Source organism: Corythoichthys intestinalis, chromosome 16 (genome assembly GCF_030265065.1).
Source record: "Corythoichthys intestinalis isolate RoL2023-P3 chromosome 16, ASM3026506v1, whole genome shotgun sequence".
NCBI classification, from domain to species: Eukaryota; Metazoa; Chordata; class Actinopteri; order Syngnathiformes; family Syngnathidae; genus Corythoichthys; species Corythoichthys intestinalis.
The window spans coordinates 34,332,846-34,351,524 of record NC_080410.1 but is presented as its reverse complement, the minus strand read 5'-3'; the positions used below and the strand labels follow the sequence as shown (position 1 = coordinate 34,351,524).

General features: G+C 40.2%; 1 protein-coding gene across 1 annotated transcript in view; it reads left to right on the top strand.

The window, feature by feature from the left end:
* Window positions 1-18,679, top strand: part of LOC130932172 (junction plakoglobin) — a 107,953-nt gene that overhangs the window by 75,073 nt on the left and 14,201 nt on the right. The window contains exons 5-13 of the mRNA XM_057861635.1: window positions 1,969-2,222; window positions 6,087-6,325; window positions 7,802-8,003; window positions 8,088-8,232; window positions 8,323-8,426; window positions 11,007-11,126; window positions 12,662-12,880; window positions 13,786-13,938; window positions 16,804-16,923. Of these exons, the coding sequence (XP_057717618.1) occupies window positions 1,969-2,222; window positions 6,087-6,325; window positions 7,802-8,003; window positions 8,088-8,232; window positions 8,323-8,426; window positions 11,007-11,126; window positions 12,662-12,880; window positions 13,786-13,938; window positions 16,804-16,923 (1,556 nt within the window). The remainder of the gene's footprint in view (window positions 1-1,968; window positions 2,223-6,086; window positions 6,326-7,801; window positions 8,004-8,087; window positions 8,233-8,322; window positions 8,427-11,006; window positions 11,127-12,661; window positions 12,881-13,785; window positions 13,939-16,803; window positions 16,924-18,679) is intronic.

Sequence of the window (18,679 nt, the reverse complement as noted above, 5' to 3'; positions counted from 1 at the left end):
GCAAGAAAAGAGAGAAAATGTTTTGTCCGAGGAAAAAAAAAAAGAGCGGCTACCAGGGTAAAAAGATGCGTTCGGGTGGGGTGGGGGGTTTAGCTACACTAAGCAACATGACTGCTAACCGTCATATGCTATTGTTTAGCCACAACTGGATTCATTACCTTATTACTATTCATCCTTCACACAGCCGCTGGAAACAGAAATGTCGTTTAATCCATCTGTAGGCGACCGGGAGATCATGATTTTACGACACTGTGCGAGTGTGCGCTGGTCCTCATGGGAAAAGCAGTCTTCCTTAGGGCAAAACACTGCTGCTCTTGTATACTGGCGTTGCCAAAATCGACTAAAACTGAAAACTTACCTAGTGTTGTTTTAATTTATTTATTTTATTTAAAATCTTGTATATGGCGGAAAACATTTAGGTGACTTGAAGTTCTGCTCTGACACCCCCAATTTGGCCAAATTCAAAATTGTCCTATGTCCATGTGTTATTGGAAAGCTCAAAATCTCAATTTTCTGGGGGAAGAAAAATTTTGAACAGGAGAGCATTTAAAAAAAAAGTTCAAACAGCAAAACCCTGATCGGAGGTGAGAGCATGCGAGAGCATAATTAAAGACGCCACGATTTAACGAGATATTATCGCATATTTACCTTGTTTCGATCCAAAAACGCCACGTAGCATGTCTCAACGAGTGTCAAGACACAAATGTGAATGGCCACAGCCGAATTTTGGGGGGATTTTATGGGTGAAACATGGTAATATAACAAGGGTCGCGATGGAGAAATCTTTGACATCAAGGAGTGGTCGAGATTTTCATTTTCATGTATTTACCCTTTTAAACGTTTTTTTTCTTCAATTTTTTCATAGTTTGGATCGATTATTTATCATCTAAAATATTGGGGAAAATGCAACAGTAATGAAAAAAAACCAGTTAAGCGATTTTTATGAGGTAGATATCCGTGACTTATTTACAGACACTATTTTTTTTTATTGTGACGTAATTTGTTTAAAAGTTTAAAATTTGCGAGTGAATAATTTTTTTAAAGTCATTTTTTTAAACTAATAGACATCAATTAATTATTCTAAGCAAAAAATGACAGACATTTCGAATAATTAATACGATTACTTACCTTCTTTTTATGGCTAGGTTGAAACCAAAGTGGATGCACGACGTCCAGAAATGGGGGATTCCAGGGTAAAACGGAAAAAATTCAAAATAGTTCAGGGGCTTAATGCGCCATGAATCTGCTATGGCAGCAAATAGACATATTGTTCTATCAAACACAACAGTTCTTTTGGCTTAAAATACAGCAGGTTATTTTAAAGAAGGGTGCAAGAGCAGAAGCTGCTTTTTCAGTCTTGTCTGTGTTTTCCGCCATATATATTTTTTTTAATTGCCCATCGCAAAATATGTGCAGGCAACACTAATACTACTGATGATATAAATCACACTTTGATAACAAATGGGGGCTGCAAAATGGGCACCTGGACCGCATGATAGGGCTTCCTACTTTTAGCTATCTAGCTGGAACATACAGTTTTCCATACCGGTGTGTGTCTAGCGGCACCAAGTCTTCCTGTATCTCAAATCAAGTATTGGGAAAGGCTGGTATCCAAGTATTGATATTTCAGTATCGATCTCCTAGACTCTATAAAATACACATGATGGGTTTAGTTAATCACTTGGATCTTTTGCATTGACAGAAAGCGGTAAATACTGAATCAGCACGCCACAATAAAGTACTGTAGGTGGAAAATACTGCATCTGAATTGTATTTTACGTAACGTCTGTTGGGAGACTAATGTCCATTTGTTTAGATATGTGATTATTATGTCATTGTCTCATGAAACGTATAAAATGAAAACTTTGAAATTTGTGACATGTACATACTCAATGGATAGTATCACTTCATCCTCTCTCACTCTCTCTTTCTTTATCTCTCTCTCTCTCCCCTAAACTTCCTCTTCAGATTTAGATGCTCACTACTCATTAACTCGGGCCCAGCGCGTGAGGGCAGCCATGTTTCCAGAGACGCTGGTGGAGGGAGAGGCAGCCATACCTGTTCAAGCAGATCCAACACAACAAAGCAACGTGCAAAGACTGGCTGAGCCCTCTCAGTTACTAAAGACAGCCATAGTTCACCTGATAAATTATCAGGATGATGCAGAGCTGGCCACAAGAGCAGTGCCAGAGCTCACTAAGCTCCTCGCAGATGACGATCCGGTATTGCATATTATATTCCCTTTACTCAAGATCCAGAAAACTTTTTGGGTTCATATATAGACTGCACTAGACCAGTGTTTTTCAAACTTTTTTAGCCAAGGCTCATGTATTTATTGAAAAGGATCTCAAGGCACACCACCTACAAAAAAGTGAAAATGAATTTTCTGTAGTTTATATTAACAATATAAAGTTCAAATCAAACAAGCACAAGGGAAACCCCATTTTTATCTGCATCTTTTGTATAGGAGTAGGCATCATTTATCCAGTGAAAGTTGCATGCTAGTTCTACTTAGTCTATGATAAATCCTAACGAAAGCTAGCTTTGCTTCCTTTTGACTGTGTTGAGTTAGAGTTACCATCTTTCGTCTTAAAAAACCTTTCCATCGCCTTCACCATTATAGCGGATAGTCACAATGCCACTGTCACTCCCATCTGATGCATCACGAAACAAAGGTAGTTGCTACCTGTTGCCACCGGCTGATATGGAAGAGTATTACATGATAACCAACTAGTGAACTGCATAGACATTCAGCAACGGCACATTTGCGGACTCATTTTAGAAAATATTGTCACATCAATAAGGTGAAAGTGGACGATTATTCATGGAACACTAGATACTACTACTATGCTGTGGCACAATGGTTGAAAAACACTGCGCTAGCCTACAGTGGGGCAAATAAGTATTTAGTCAACCACCAATTGTGCAAGTTCTTCTACTTGAAAAGATTAGAGAGGCCTGTAATTGTCAACATGGGTCAACCTCAACCATGACATTCAGAATGTGAAAAAAAACAATAGAAAATCACATTGTTTGATTTTTAAAGAATTTATTTCCAAATTGGAGTGGAAAATAAGTATTTGGTCACCTGCCAACAAGCAAGATTTCTGGCTGTCAAAGCGGTCTAACTTCTTCTAACGAGATCTAACGAGGTCTAACGACGCTCCACTAGTTACCTGTATCAATGGCACCTGTTTTAACTCATTATCGGTATAAAAGACACCTATCCACAACTCTACAATACAGCTCTACAAATCTGCAATAGGTAAAACGCTTGGTGTAAAGAAATCAACTGTGGGAGCAATTATTAGAAAATGGAAGACATACAAGACCACTGATAATCTCCCTCGATCTGGGGCTCCATGCAAGATCTCACCCCGTGGCGTCAAAATGATAACAAGAACGGTGAGTAAGAATCCCAGAACCACACGGGGGGACCTTCTGAATGACCTACAGAGAGCTGGGACCACAGTAACAAAGGCTACTATCAGTAACACAATGCGCCGCCAGGGACTCAAATCCTGCACTGCCAGACGTGTCCCCCTGCTGAAGAAAGTACACGTCCAGGCCCGTCTTCGGTTCACTAGAGAGCATTTGGATGATCCAGAAGAGGACTGGGAGAATGTGTTATGGTCAGATGAAAGCAAAATAGAACTTTTTGGTAGAAACACAGGTTCTCGTGTTTGGAGGAGAAAGAATACTAAATTGCATCCAAAGAACACCATACCTACTGTGAAGCACGGGGGTGGAAACATCATGCTTTGGGGCTGTTTTTCTGCAAAGGGACCAGGACGACTGATCTGTGTAAAGGAAAGAATTAATGGGGCCATGTATCGAGAGATTTTGAGTGAAAATCTCCTTCCATCAGCAAGGGCATTGAAGATGAGACGTGGCTGGGTCTTTCAGCATGACAATGATCCCAAACACACAGCCAGGGCAACAAAGGAGTGGCTTCGTAAGAAGCATTTCAAGGTCCTGGAATGTCTCCAGATCTCAACCACAGAGAAAATCTGTGGAGGGAGTTTAAAATCTGTGTTGCTCAACGACAGCCCCAAAACATCACTGCTCTAGAGGAGATCTGCATGGAGGAATGGGCCAAAATACCAGCAACAGTGTGTGAAAAGCTTGTGAAGAGTTACAGAAAACGTTTGGCCTCCGTTATTGCCAACAAAGGGTACATAACAAAGTATTGAAGTGAAGTTTTAGTATTGAACAAATAATTATTTTCCACCATGATTTGCAAATAAATTCTTTAAAAATCAAACAATGTGATTTTCTGTTTTTTCCCCCCCACATTCTGTCTCTCACGGTTGAGGTTTACCCATGTTGAAAATTATAGGCATCTCTATAATATTTTCAAGTAGGAGAACTTGCACAATTAGTGGTTGACTAAATACTTATTTGCCCCACTGTATAAGCCATAGGTGTCCCCGTTACATTATGGTATATTAAAAACGTGTATGGAACCGTTTTAAACAGACCAGAGTTCAATTTCTCAGATAGTCCGCTTCGTTTTGTAAAAGTGAACGCGCAACCGAACTCTAGTTTTGACCACACAAAATCTGGTCCACTCAAAAATCATGGGTGTCCGCCCACTTTAAACGCACTCTGCTTCGCTTGTGAATGCAACTGGAGCAGGGTGCGCTTTTGCTACTTTATGTGCAACATTACAGCGTGGAGCTGTGATGCTCCAAGCTGTGATGGTACGCTCAGGGCATCCTTGAAAGCGGAAGTACAGTGCGCACGCTATTCAAATCAACAATGGCAAGGTAATTGACAAACCATGGCCAAATGTTGTTGTGCTCCGCTAAGCAGTTGCATTTGATACACAGACTTGGGTTCTAATGTGGCAGAGGTGTTTTGCATGCTGTTGCTGAACGTACCGTTTGAGAATAACATGAGCCAAGACAGGAGGGGCCTCTTGGGAAGATTGTTTCGTTAGTCTTGCTCTCCTGGAAGTGGCCACAATTTGACAGTCCAAAAAGTTACGAAAGTGAGAGAGATTGCATGCCTGTGTGACTTGGAGTACCACGCGGTTTTGTGCTTTAATTTTCCCCGATGCATTTTTATATAATCTAGTTAGCTCGAGTCGGGTGAGAGCGACACTGCCGCTGGCCGAGCGGCGACTTGCTATGCTATGCTATAGACTTCATAATGTATTTGTGGGACCCGGGACCGATAAATAGGGGGCCTGCATTGTTGGCAAGGCCTTCAAAGCTGACTTTGAATAAATGCTTAAATCCCTGAATTCTTTATAGATATGGACGTAAAACAGTCTCAATTCTTGGTTAAAACCAAAACAAAACATGCAGTTAGCATTTATTTTACGTAAATATGTCGAAGTACAATGCTAGTCTGTTAGTGAATGTAGCTAGCGGCCACCTTATGTAAACAGAGCTTTTCCGGTGAAATTCTTGAAGTAAATGCTTAAATTCTTTATAGATATGGACATAAAACAGTCTCGATTCTTGGTTAAAAGCAAAAACAAACAAACATGCAGTTAGCATTTAGTTTACGTAAATATGTCGAAGTATAATGTTAGTCTGTTAGTGAATGTAGCTAGCGGCCGCCTTATGTAAACAGAGCTTTTCCGGTGAAAATTCTTGTGAATAAATGCTCAAATTCTTTATAGATATGGACGTAAAACAGTCTCGATTCTTGGTTAAAAGCAAAAAAAACCCAAAAACATGCAGTTAGCATACAGATGCATTATCATTGCAAAATAAAAGACAGTAATAAAAAGGAAGGATGCGGGAGGTATTTCCTTTTGTATGTGTCCAATCAATCAGTGTCCACGTGATGCAACTCGGAAAGTTCGGTTGGCGCAGTGTGAATGCTGAACCTTTTCAACAAGACATTTGCAAGTGGTGCTGTAAGGTAGCTCTCCAACCGGACCCTGGTCCTCTTGGTCTAATATGAAAGCGCCCTAAATCGTAGGAGAAAAAAATGTAGTAGTTTATAGTCCAAAAATAACGGTATTTGTGTCCTCAGTAGGCCTTGTGGAAAGTCTTACTTGTCAACTTAATATACTAAAGTGTTTGACAAAAAAAATTAAATTTATTAACCATTTTTCCCCGTTTTACTAGGTAGTGGTCAACAAGGCAGCAATGATTGTCAACCAGCTCACTCGGAAGGAGGCTAGTCGCCGGGTGCTTGTGCAGTCTCCAACCATGGTAGGAGCTGTGGTTCGTGCCATGACAGCAGCAGTTGACATGGAGACAGCTCGTTGCACTGCAAGCATACTCCACAGCCTTTCACACCAGAGTGATGGACTGCAGGCCATATTTAAGTCCGGAGGGATACCTGCGCTTGTCCGCATGCTGAGGTAGAATGCTTTTGATTGGATTACTTTATATATTTTGTATTTTTATGTTTAAAATAGGGCTGTCAAACGATTACAATTTTTAATCGCGTTAATCACAGTTTAAAAATTAATTAATCGTAATTAATCGCAATTCAAACCATCTCTATAATATGCCATATTTATCTGTAAATTATTGTTGGAATGAAAAGATGAGACACAAGATGGACATAAACCTTCAACATACGTTGCATAAGTACTGTATTTGTTTGTTATAACAATAAATCCACAAGATGGCATTAACATTATTAACATTCTTTCTGTTAAAGGGATCCATGGATAGAAAGACTTTTAGTTCTTAAAGATAAATTTGAGTACGTTATAGGAATTTTATATTCAGAAAAAGAACGTCTCCTGCTCCCTCCCAAATGCATGATGGGAAGTTGGGCAACTATGACTGTCAGTGGTGGCTGCAAATGGTATAGAGTATCTTCTGCGTTGTGTTCAATTAGGTGTGTTATGAAAAAGATTGTCTCCTGCTCTGCCCAAATGCATGATGGGAGGTTTGGCAACCATGACTGTCAGTGGTGGCTGCAAATGGTATACAATATGTTCTGGGTTGTGTTCAATTAGGCATGTTAAGAAAAAGATTGTCTCTTGCTCCACCCAGATGAATGATGGGAAGTTGGGCAACCATGACTGTCAGTGGTGGCTGCAAATGGTATACAGTATGTTCTGCGGTGTTCAATAAGGCGTGATATGAAAAACATTATCTCCTGCTCCGCCCAAATGCATGATGGGAAGTTGGGCAACTATGACTGTCAGTGGTGGCTGCAAATGGTATAGAGTATCTTCTGCGTTGTGTTCAATTAGGTGTGTTATGAAAAAGATTGTCTCCTGCTCTGCCCAAATGCATGATGGGAGGTTTGGCAACCATGACTGTCAGTGGTGGCTGCAGATGGTATACAATATGTTCTGGGTTGTGTTCAATTAGGCATGTTAAGAAAAAGATTGTCTCTTGCTCCACCCAGATGAATGATGGGAATTTGGGCAACCATGACTGTCAGTGGTGGCTGCAAATGGTATACAGTATGTTCTGCGGTGTTCAATTAGGCGTGATATGAAAAACATTATCTCCTGCTCCGCCCAAATGCATGATGGGAAGTTGGGAAACCATGACTGTTAGTAGTGGCTGACAAAGCTTAAGCCAATAAAAGGCGCGATCCAATAAACGCCTGTGTCCACTCGCATTTCTCTGCCTTTTCGCTCGCGATGTGCTAAAACGGTGTCATTGTAAACTGTTTGAGGCAACGCATGAGCGGGTCATTCCGTGTATGCGTTAATTGCGTTAAAAATTTAATCACAGCCCATTAACGTGATAAATTTGACAGACCTAGTTTAAAACATTCACTTGTTGCGTGAAATCACATTGCCTGAAGGTACATTTTTGTGACTTGTGTAATACTTCTTTATTGCTGTCCTCTGCCACTTATTTTACAGTTCACCTGTGGAGTCAGTTTTGTTTTACGCCATAACCACCCTGCATAATCTTCTGTTACACCAAGAGGGAGCCAAGATGGCCGTGCGTCTTGCTGACGGCCTTCAGAGAATGGTGCCCTTACTAAAAAAGAGCAACCCCAAGTTCCTTGCTATTACTACGGACTGTCTACAGCTCCTGTCTTATGCCAATCAAGAAAGCAAGGTGAATTGTGGTTAGCTGTGGCTCTTGAGCCCAAGGCACCAATTTATTTATAGAATCTGCAATTCTGCTTCCTGTTTTTCATAGCTAATCATTCTCGCCAACGGGGGCCCAGAGGGTCTGGTGTTCATAATGAGGAACTACAACTATGAGAAGCTGCTATGGACCACCAGTCGGGTACTCAAAGTACTGTCTGTATGTCCCAGCAACAAGCCCGCCATTGTAGAAGCTGGTACAACTACACAACTTGAACTTAATGTAGAATAATGACAGGTGATTAAGATATTGTGTTATGCAAATCTATATTTTCATCTCTCCGCAGGAGGTATGCAAGCTTTGGGTCAGCATCTCACTGGGTCAAGTCAGCGTCTTATTCAAAACTGTCTATGGACGCTACGCAACCTGTCAGATGCTGCAACTAAGCAAGTATGTATGGCTCGATTTCTAAACTTTCAACAATAATACCACTACTAGATGAACTAAAATTTCATACCAGGAGAACATGGGGGGTGACGACGCAGTCTTCTAAATGCTTCATCAGTCTATATAATTTTAGATATGATTTTTCGGTTGCTTTCGACAGGCTGCGGTATTTCAGGCTGGGGACCAATGTCTCCTAGGCCCTGGTGAGCAATACTGTGGCACCAGATGGAGCAGTAATTCGTACGTACAGATCCACTTCACTATAATATGTCTGCCCAGTGACAGGCTTCTCTTTCTATGGTGTAAAACCAGTGGAGTTCCTAGCCTACATGGTGCCCTGGGCGACAAGACGCTTTGCCAGCAACAAAACAAAAACAGTCGCAAAAAAACAACAACAATGGTTAACCTCTAAAATACAGCGCATGAAGTATACTTAGCACAACCCAACAACCAAAACACAGTATTTGCTAAGAATGTTACATTTATTAAAGCTATCAAACCAGTTAAAAGTGCACAACAAAAAATATATATGGAAGAGAATGTTAATTTAACATCTCAAACATTGTCACGTCCCACAGACGGCTCGCTAAGGGTGTAACATAAAATAAGCCACACAAGTTCACAAGTGGCGCAAATTTATTTACACAGTCAAACTCGCAATGAACAATATATACAAAATGTGGATGAAGCGCGGCTTCAGGGTAAGCCCAGGCCAAAACAACAAACAAAATTAATCTACACTTAAACCCCACCCGCTAACTAAACCCTGATCGTGAAAAAGAACAAAGAAATCACAGCCACTAACCTAGCTTCTTACACTAAACAAAACAGAAGAAAACGTGTTGAACAGAAATGGCGGCTTACCCCTACTGCTTCAGTGCTCTTATTTACAGTGGTGAACAAAAACGATCCAATAACAAATAAACACAAAAGACCTCACCGAAAAAAGCGGGACTGTAACAAAATAGCGATCAAATGCACACGAGTGAATGGCGAGCATTCAGCTGGCGAGGAGGACCGCGGCACGAATGTTGTCAAATTCGACCTCCCAGAGTGTTGACAGCAGCAGGTTTATGAAGCTTGGCGCCCTTTCGTCGTGGCCAATCATCGGCGGCGACGTCGTCAGTCCGACTGGCGTCGATCAGCTTTCGTCACAGTGGGAGGGGAAGCAGCCAGCTGGCAGAGGTGACGATGAGCTGACTGGAGGCTTCTCAAAATAAAACAACAGTTAAACGGCCATGGCCGTCACAAACATTAATAAAATATTGTAGAAAAAGGGCGCGAAATAAAAAAGTGAAAAGAAAGTGTGGAAGATTTTACTTGTGACTAGTTGGCTCAGATGTGTTGCCCTCTACAGGGGCTCCGGTTAGAGAGCACTTTTTGGGGCCTGGCGAATAACATACAGACATATCGTCAACATTCACGGACCTCTTAATGTCTTTAGCTTATTAAACATTAAATCACATTATTTTAACTATAAACCAACTTTAATGAACATGTTCACGCCATCTCCCTACAAACCAATACATACACTGCTCACATAAAAATTATTTGATATGATGCTAACTGTCGTAGCCGATAAAAAACACGCTAACAAATATGAAATTACGAGTGTGAACGATATAAAAAACTGGACACAAAAACACCTTTAAAGCAACTATTCCTCCACCTAGCATTGTGAGTAATGTTCTCTATCTATGTGCCACACCTTTAATTCACTTTACAAGGCATACTCACATCATACCGTAATTGAAGGAGTAGACGCATGAACCGGGAAACGCAGAACTGGAAATAAAAGCATGAGCAGTTTTCAAAATAAAGGTGCCTCTCTAAATAGAAGGTAAATTAATTAATCGGCTAAACTATGAAACGATTTGAAGAATTCTTAACAGAAAGAATACATATACATTTTGCAACTGGGTCAAGTAATAAAAAAAGATTCTTTGCACATTAAGAATCAAAGAATGACCAGGGGTGAGTGACACGGTTTTCTGATCAAATCCCTAACCCCACCTCCTTCTCCTTGTGGTGTTGCTTGCAGAGATTAATTGCGGTCTGCAGGGGTTGTCATTACAATGCAGCACCGGTTATAATTGAAAACAACAACTCGCATGCACTTTGCGTGATGCGCCCTAGCAATTTGCCGCCCCGGGCGACCGCCCAACTATTCAAAAATTAATCGTTCGATGTGCCCTTTCTGTTACTATCGTTAGTAACTTTTAATATGTAGTTAATGAAATGGCGTCCTTCTGGTAACTCTTTTCAAAAATTTGATTTTGTAAAAAAATATCTGTTGCTTGTACCATGTATTACAATATACTCCCTGGATGATGAATAAACTATGCTAAACTAAGCCGCTGACTGGTTTGCGCCCAATCCACAGGCCTTATTCCATTTCCTATAAATGCTAGTTCCCTACCTGACAGTAATGTTACATTTTGTTTGGGAAAAATTCTAGCACCGTCAACAGCAACCAATTAGTTAATACACAAACGAGATTGTCTTCATGTGTAGCAACATGGTGTAGTAGTGGAGACTTTTTATTGTGTAGGCTGTGCCGTAACTTTTTTTTTCTCTCCTCAGGAAGGTTTAGATGGTCTGCTCCAGATATTAGTCACCCAGCTGGGTTCAGATGATGTCAATATGCTTACCTGCGCAACAGGCATCTTGTCCAACCTCACCTGTAACAACTCACGCAACAAGGTAGCCATTTATATGTACTTTTGGTCATTTTAAAGAAAACTTTAATTAATTTAACAAATTATACATATTATTTTAAATCATAATTGTATTTTTAAATATTTAAAAAAATATATATAAGTACATACTCCTTATAAAGTAATAAATACATACTCCTCTGTGAGTCATCACCTTATCGTGGTGGAGGGGTTTGCGTATCCCAATGATCCTAGGAGCTATGTTGTCTGGGGCGTTATGCCCCTGGCAGGGTCACCCATGGCAAACAGGTCCTAGGTGAGGGGCCAAAAGACACCTATGATGAAAAAAATGAATGGACTTAAGTTTCCCTTGCCCGGAAGCGGGTTACCGGGCCCCCCTCTCTGGAGCCAGGCCTGGAGGTGGGGCTCAAAGGTGAGCATCTGGTGGCCGGGCTTGTATCCATGGGGCCTGGCCGGGCACAGCCCAAAGAGGCAACGTGGGTCCCCCTTCTCATGGGCTCACCACCTGTGGGAGGGGCCAAAGGGGTTGGGTGTGTGGGGAGTTGGGCGGCAGCCAAAGGCAGGGGCCTTGGCGGTCTGACCCACAGCTACACAAGCTAACACTTTGGACATGGAAGGGTGAGAAGCTCGTCCAATGCAGTTTCTTGATTCTTGACACCTTGTCCAATGCAGATTCTTGACTCTTGACAAGGCTGGAATTTTGGTTTGGTGCTGTTCCAGTGAGATTTACAAAGATGACTGCCTGAAGAAGACATCAAAATTCCCTCAGTCCTTGATGATATGGGGCTGCATGTTAGGCAAAGGCACCGGGGAGATGGCTGTGTTAAAATCTTCAATGAATGCACAAGTTAACATTGAAATTTTAGACAGCTTTCTTATCCCTTCAATTGAAAATATGTTTGTCATTTTCCAAGATGACAATGCATTATGCCACAGAGCTAAAACTCTTAGATCATTCCTTGGAGAAAGACTCATCCAGTCACTGTCATGGCCTGCTAATAGCCCAGATCTGAACCCTATTGATAACCTGTGGTGGAAATTGAAAAAAAATGGTCCACAGCAAGGCTCTGACCTGCAAGGATGATATGGCAACTGCAATCAAGGAGAGTTGGCACCAAATTGATGAAGAATACTCATCAAGTCCATGCCTCAGAGACTGCAAGCTGTCATAAAAGCCAGAGGTGGTGCTACTAAATACTAGAGATGTGTTTTGATTGTTATTCCTTTGTTTGTTTCTCATGATTCCATATTTTTTCCTCAGAATGGAGTGATTCCATATATATTTCTTGCTCTATAGAATTAATATTTACTGACCACCAAAATGTTTTTAATTAATTTCTTTTCGTGTTTCTGAATGCTAAAGAGTTACACTTTTGAACTAATTCATTATTTTTTCAAGCTTTTAATCTGAGTTTGTTCTACATGATAAAATGTCTGAGATAGTGCTCGTCCAAGATTGGTGATTCTATACTTTTCGCTAGGGGTTGTATATATGTTGTATGTTTTCGATTCTTATCTGTTAATATTGTTTTGTTTTGTTTTCAAACTTCCTTCACTCAGACTCTGGTCACTCAATTTGGCGGGGTTGAGGCACTGATCCATGCTGTGCTGCGTGCTGGGGAGAAAGAAGACGTTGCAGAGCCAGCAGTTTGCGCTTTGCGTCACCTCACGTCGCGCCACCACGATGCTGAGCTGGCCCAAAATGCTGTGCGGCTGCACTACGGTGTGCCTGCTGTGGTCAAACTACTTGGACAACCACACTATTGGCCTGTTATAAAGGTAAGTCAAGGAACATTTAACTACTGCCCAGTTGTTGTTTGGAAAGGAAATTAAAAATAAGGTATATTTTAGCTGTCGAACATCAGAGTGAAGTGATAGTCTGTGAGGTGACATCTGCACTGAGGCATGTCCTTATCGATGATCTTTTGTTGAAGTAAAATTTTTTGAGATGCAGTCACAGACAAGAAAATAGGCATACATCAGAACACACATTTTCCATTATGCTATGACAGCATCTACTGGCATGTTGTGTCTCTAGAGAGACACGTGTTCTCTGAGTGCATCAGAAATCCTTTTTTTTTTTTTGCCATAGAAAAGGGAAGATTTGCTGGTAGTGCTTTACAGTAAAGATTTTTATTACCGTAATTTCCGCACTACAAAGTGCACCCTTTAACTTTAATAAATCAAGTCACTACCTTTATAAACAATTTATTTATTATACTTTGTTTTCTTAGCCACTTTGCAATACTGTTGTGGGACAAAAAATGTGTTGCCAAGGTACTTTGTTCTGTAACTGTCTTTTGAAATTTGGCCAGTAATATATTCTGTTAAATTTTCATTGCTTCGTTTGTAACTCTGATGAGAAAAATTGTGAGGTGTTACCAACTTCTGCGCCTCTGTACTGTATATTTAATTCAGTTGTTCAGTAAGAGCTATCAAAAATTTAATGTTTAAAAAGTGTTATTTTTGTGACAAATAGTCATGTGTGATGAAACTGATGAATCAAGATTACATAATTACAAAGTCACTAATTAATCAGTCTCTTGCGTCTTTTTACATAGATTTACACCGTTGTGACATTAGTTTTGATTGAAAAAAACCCAAACTCAAACAAATCAGTTTTGTTTTTATTCTGTGTTACAATTACCTGTGTCTGATAATGATGATTTGACCATTTCAACCAGGCTACTGTTGGCCTCATCCGCAACCTTGCACTGTGTCCAGTCAATCAAGCGCCCCTTAGGGATGCAGGGACTATCCCACGATTGGTAAACCTACTGTTAAAGGCTCACCAGGACACACAGAGGCATGCCTCTTCTTCCCAGCAGACATATCAGGTATGAAAATCCCACGCATGTATTCATACTTGTGTTGTTTTCGTCAACGACGATAAGGAATATAATTCCTCGAGGAACAATTTTTCCATGAGATGACTTGATGATGACAAGCTAAAAACTTGGCTTGGGAGACTAGAACATAACGAGACGAATGACAGTTTTTGTCTGATGAAACGACAATGAGATGAAAATGCGACATAGTTTCTGTAAGATGTTCGCAATGTGTGAAATGTTCATATTGTACGTCAGCTTTCATCGTGACAGTGTCTGGGTCGGGTTACTAATGTGAGATGTGTTGCGCCTCTCTGTCGCTCTCCTCATGGAGTTTAGGATGTGTTTCAAGCTAGGCTATGGTCCATCTGGCTTGTTTGGAAACACAGAAAGATTTGTTGTCTTATCTTGACAAGAAAGAAATGCAATATTGCTTTAACCTTTAAAGGTCTGTGCCGAGTGATCATCAGACACTAATCCTAGCATTGGCGTAGCGTTCACGTTCGAGTTAGCGTTAGCATTAGCTTCAGAGTGGCGAACGTCCTCTTAAAACACTTACCAGTCTAAAGCAGAGCCACATGGCTTTTCTGGTCAGTAAGTCTAGAGGATGTTAAACGCCCGGACAACTTTTTTTTTTTTAAACACACAGTTTGCGGCTTCTAGAGTGGTATTAAAAAGTATCTGAACTGTTTGGAATTTCTCACATTTCTGCATAAACTCACCATCAAATGTGATCTGATCTTTGTCAAAATCACACAGATGAAAAAACAGTGTCTGCTTTAACTAAAACCACCCCAACATATATATGTTTTCACATTTTAATGAGGATAGTATCCAAACAATGACAGAAGGGGGAAACATAAGTAAGTGAACCATCACATTTAATATTTTGTGGCGGCCCTTTGGCAGCAATAACTTCAACAACACGCTTCCTGTAGCAGCAGATCAGTCTGGCACATCAATCAGGACTTATCTTGGCCCATTCCTTTCTACGACATTGCTTTTGTTCAGTCAGATTCCTGGGATGTCTAGCATGAATTGCTGTCTTTAGGTCATGCCACAGCATCTCAATGGGGTTCAGGTCTGGACTTTGACTTGGCCACTCCAAAATGTGTATTTTTCTCTTCTGAAACCATTCTGAGGTTGATTTACGTCTGGGTTTTGGATCATTGTCTTGTTGCAGCAGCCATCCTCTTTTTAGCTTCAACCGTCTGACAGACGGCCTCAGTTTTTCCTGCAAAACATCCGGATAAACTTTTGAGTTCATTTTCCATTAATAATTACAAGTTGTCCAGACCCAGAAGCAGCAAGACAGCCCTAAATCATGATGCTCCCTCCACCATGCTTCACGGAGGGGATGATACGTGAGCTGGTGGTGAGCTGTTCCATTTTTCCTCCACACATGGTGTTTTGTGTTACTCCCAAACAATCCAATTTTGGTTTCATCAGTCCACAAAATATTTTGCCAAAACACCTGTGGGGTGTCCAAGTGCCTTTTTGCTAACATTAAACAAGCAACAATGTTTTTTTTTTTTTTTTTTTTAACCAGCAGTGGCTTCCTCCTTGGAGTCCTCCCATGAACACCATTCTTGGCCATAGTTTTACATATAGTTGATGTGTGCGCAGAGATATTGGACTGTGCCAGTGATTTCTGTAAGTCTTTAGCAGACACCCTCAACTCCTGTCGTCATCTTTGGTGGACGGCCACTGTTGGGAGAGAAGCAACAGTGCCAAACTCTCACCATTTGTACATAACTTCTCTGACTGTTGATTGATGAACATCCAGACTTTTAGAAATGGTTTTGTATCCTTTTCCAGCTTTACACAAATCGCAGGTCGTCAGACAGCTCTTTTGACCGAGCCATGATGCACATCAGACAATGCTCCTCATCAAGACAATTCTTACCAGGTGTATGTTTTATAGTGGGCAGGGCAGCTTTAAACCACTCATCAGTGATTGGGCACACACCTAACTTCAGTTGTTTGGTAAATATTGGTTTCAATTGCTCTTTAAGTCTCCTCAGGCAGAGGGTTCACTTACTTATTTTTCCCCTTTTTTGTCCTTGTTTGCATGCTATGCTCATTAAAATATGAAAACCTATAAATGTTTGGGTGGTTTTAGTTAAAGCAGACACTGTTTTTACATCTATGTGATTTTGACAAAGATCAGATCACATTTGATGGTGATTTACTGCAGAAATGTGAGAAATTCCAAAAGGTTCAGCTAATTTTTCATACCACTGTAGGTAGTTTTAATTGAAAATAATGTACTGCTTTTCCTGCTGAGTGTGTATTATCATCACAAAGTTGGCGTTGTCCTTGTAGACACTTCAATATGTGCTTGTCCGTCTATGTTCATTCAAAATTGTTGGTAATGTTTTTATTTATTTTTGGACAAAAACTTAGAATTTTTCAGACACAAACATTCGGAGTAACTGACGACTAAAACTAGACGAAGACGAAAACATATTTTGAAATGACTAAAATATGACTAAGACTATAAAGTATTTTCGTCCAAAGGACTAAGTCAAAAACAACACTGGTCCATACACACTAAAATATATAGCAGGGGCGTCCAAATCCTTTTTTTCCCCGAGGGCCGGTTGAAAAAAATAGAAGGATGCAACGGCCCACTTGAAATGAATGTTAGTTATCTCATCGATTTGATCACGCTATTGGAAAACATGCCCGATCACGTCATCTTCAGAGGATATCTTCATCATTTGTTGCAGACCAATAAAAACTGGGCAGCGAGATGCAGTTACCATAATTTGGACACCCCTGATCTATTAAATACAGTATATTGCATACATGTTGTACTACCATATTCATTTCTGTGTTAGATGCAGCCTTCTTTTCTGATTTTTTTAACAGGATGGTGTACGTATGGAGGAGATTGTAGAGGGGTGTACAGGAGCACTTCACATTCTAGCCAGAGATCCTATTAACAGAGGAGAGATTGCCAGCATGCAGACCATACCGCTATTTGTGCAGGTACACGCTGATTCAATACAGAAAATACGATCAAATTCTTATGGTACAGATAAAAGGAAGCTAGTTATTTTTCCCCACTAAAGCTACTGAGGGTGATAATGCTTTCTTTTTGATTCATGGAATATCATCAGGATTAACTTTAATACGGGTACAAGCTATGACGTTTCGTCCGCTAACACTGGATTTGAAGTTTTGAAATATAACAGTTGAAGGAATATTAAGTAATATTAAAGGGATCCACGGATAAAAAGACTTGTAGTTGTTAAAAGTAGGGCTGTCAAACGATTAAAATATTTAATCGCGTTAATCACAGTTTAAAAATTAATTAATCGTAATTAATCGCAATTCAAACCATCTTTAAACATTTCATATTTTTCTGTAAATCATTGTTGGAATGGAAAGATAAGACAAAAGACAGACATAAACATTCAACATATTGTGCATAAGTATTGTATTTGTTTATTATAACAATAAATCCACAAGATGGCATTAACATGATTAAAATTCTTTCTGTTAAAGGGATCCACGGATAGAAAGAGTTGTAGTTCTTAAAAGATAAATTTGGGAAGTTATAGTAATTTCATATTAAAACCCCTCCTAGTTTTTTTCGTTTTGATAAATTTTGTAAAAATTTTCAATCAAAAAAAAAAAAAAACAATGGCTCGCCATTGTTGACGTCGCCGAGCTGTGACGTCACATTGGGCTCCCTGCCGTTCTTCTACAGCAGGGTTCACTAAATCCGGACCTCGGTGCCACTTTTCCTGCCGTGTTTTCCATGTCTCTCTCCTCCAACACACCTGAATCAAAATAATCAGGATCATTATCAGGCTTCTGGAGAGGTTGCTGATGACGTAATCATTTGATTCAGGTGTGCTAGGGGAGAGAGACGTAGAAAACACGACAGGAAAAATGGCACCGAGGTCCGGATTTAGTGAACCCTGTTCTACAGTGTCTTTAACCACGTAAGGTAGTGATTGAAATACACCACAAGGTGTCAATGGCGAGTTTTAAATTAATTACAGATCTAGCCAAGGCAAAGTCTGAGTAAGTTTTATGTGTATTTTGCATAGCTATTTTGATTGGAATGCCAGTTCTCTTTGCATAGAGCGCTTTTCTTTTTGTGAATATTATTTTTTTTGAGAGATAGGAATATTATTTTTGTTATGCTTTCACTAAATGATACTGTAGCGACTTAACTGTTCCGCCCACATGCATGATGGGAAGTTGGGCAACAATGACTGTTAGTGGTGGCTGCAAATGGTATACGGTATGTTCTGCATTGTGTTCAGTTAAGCGTGTTAAGAAAAAAGATCGTCTTTTGCTTAGCACAAATGCATGATGGGAAGTTGGGCAACCATGACTGTTAGTAGTGGCTGCCAAAGGTTAAGCCAATAAAAGGCACCGTACAATTAGCGCCTGTGTTCACTCGCATTTCTCCCTTTCGCTCTCAATGTGCTAAAATGGCGTCATTGTAAACTGATTGAGGCATTGCATGAACGGGTCGTTCCGTGCATGCATTAATTGCGTCAAATATTTTAACGTGATTAATAAAAAAAATTAATTACCTCCCGTTAACACGATAAATTTGACAGCCCTAGTTAAAAGATCTAACTTTATTATGAGTTAAAATAATGTGATACCGGAACACCTCTTGATGTTTTTGTTTTTATACAATTTTTAAAATTAGTTTAATTAGTAGGTCGCCATTGTTGTTGACGTCGCAGGGCGGTGATGTCACATGGTTATGCTGCAGGGC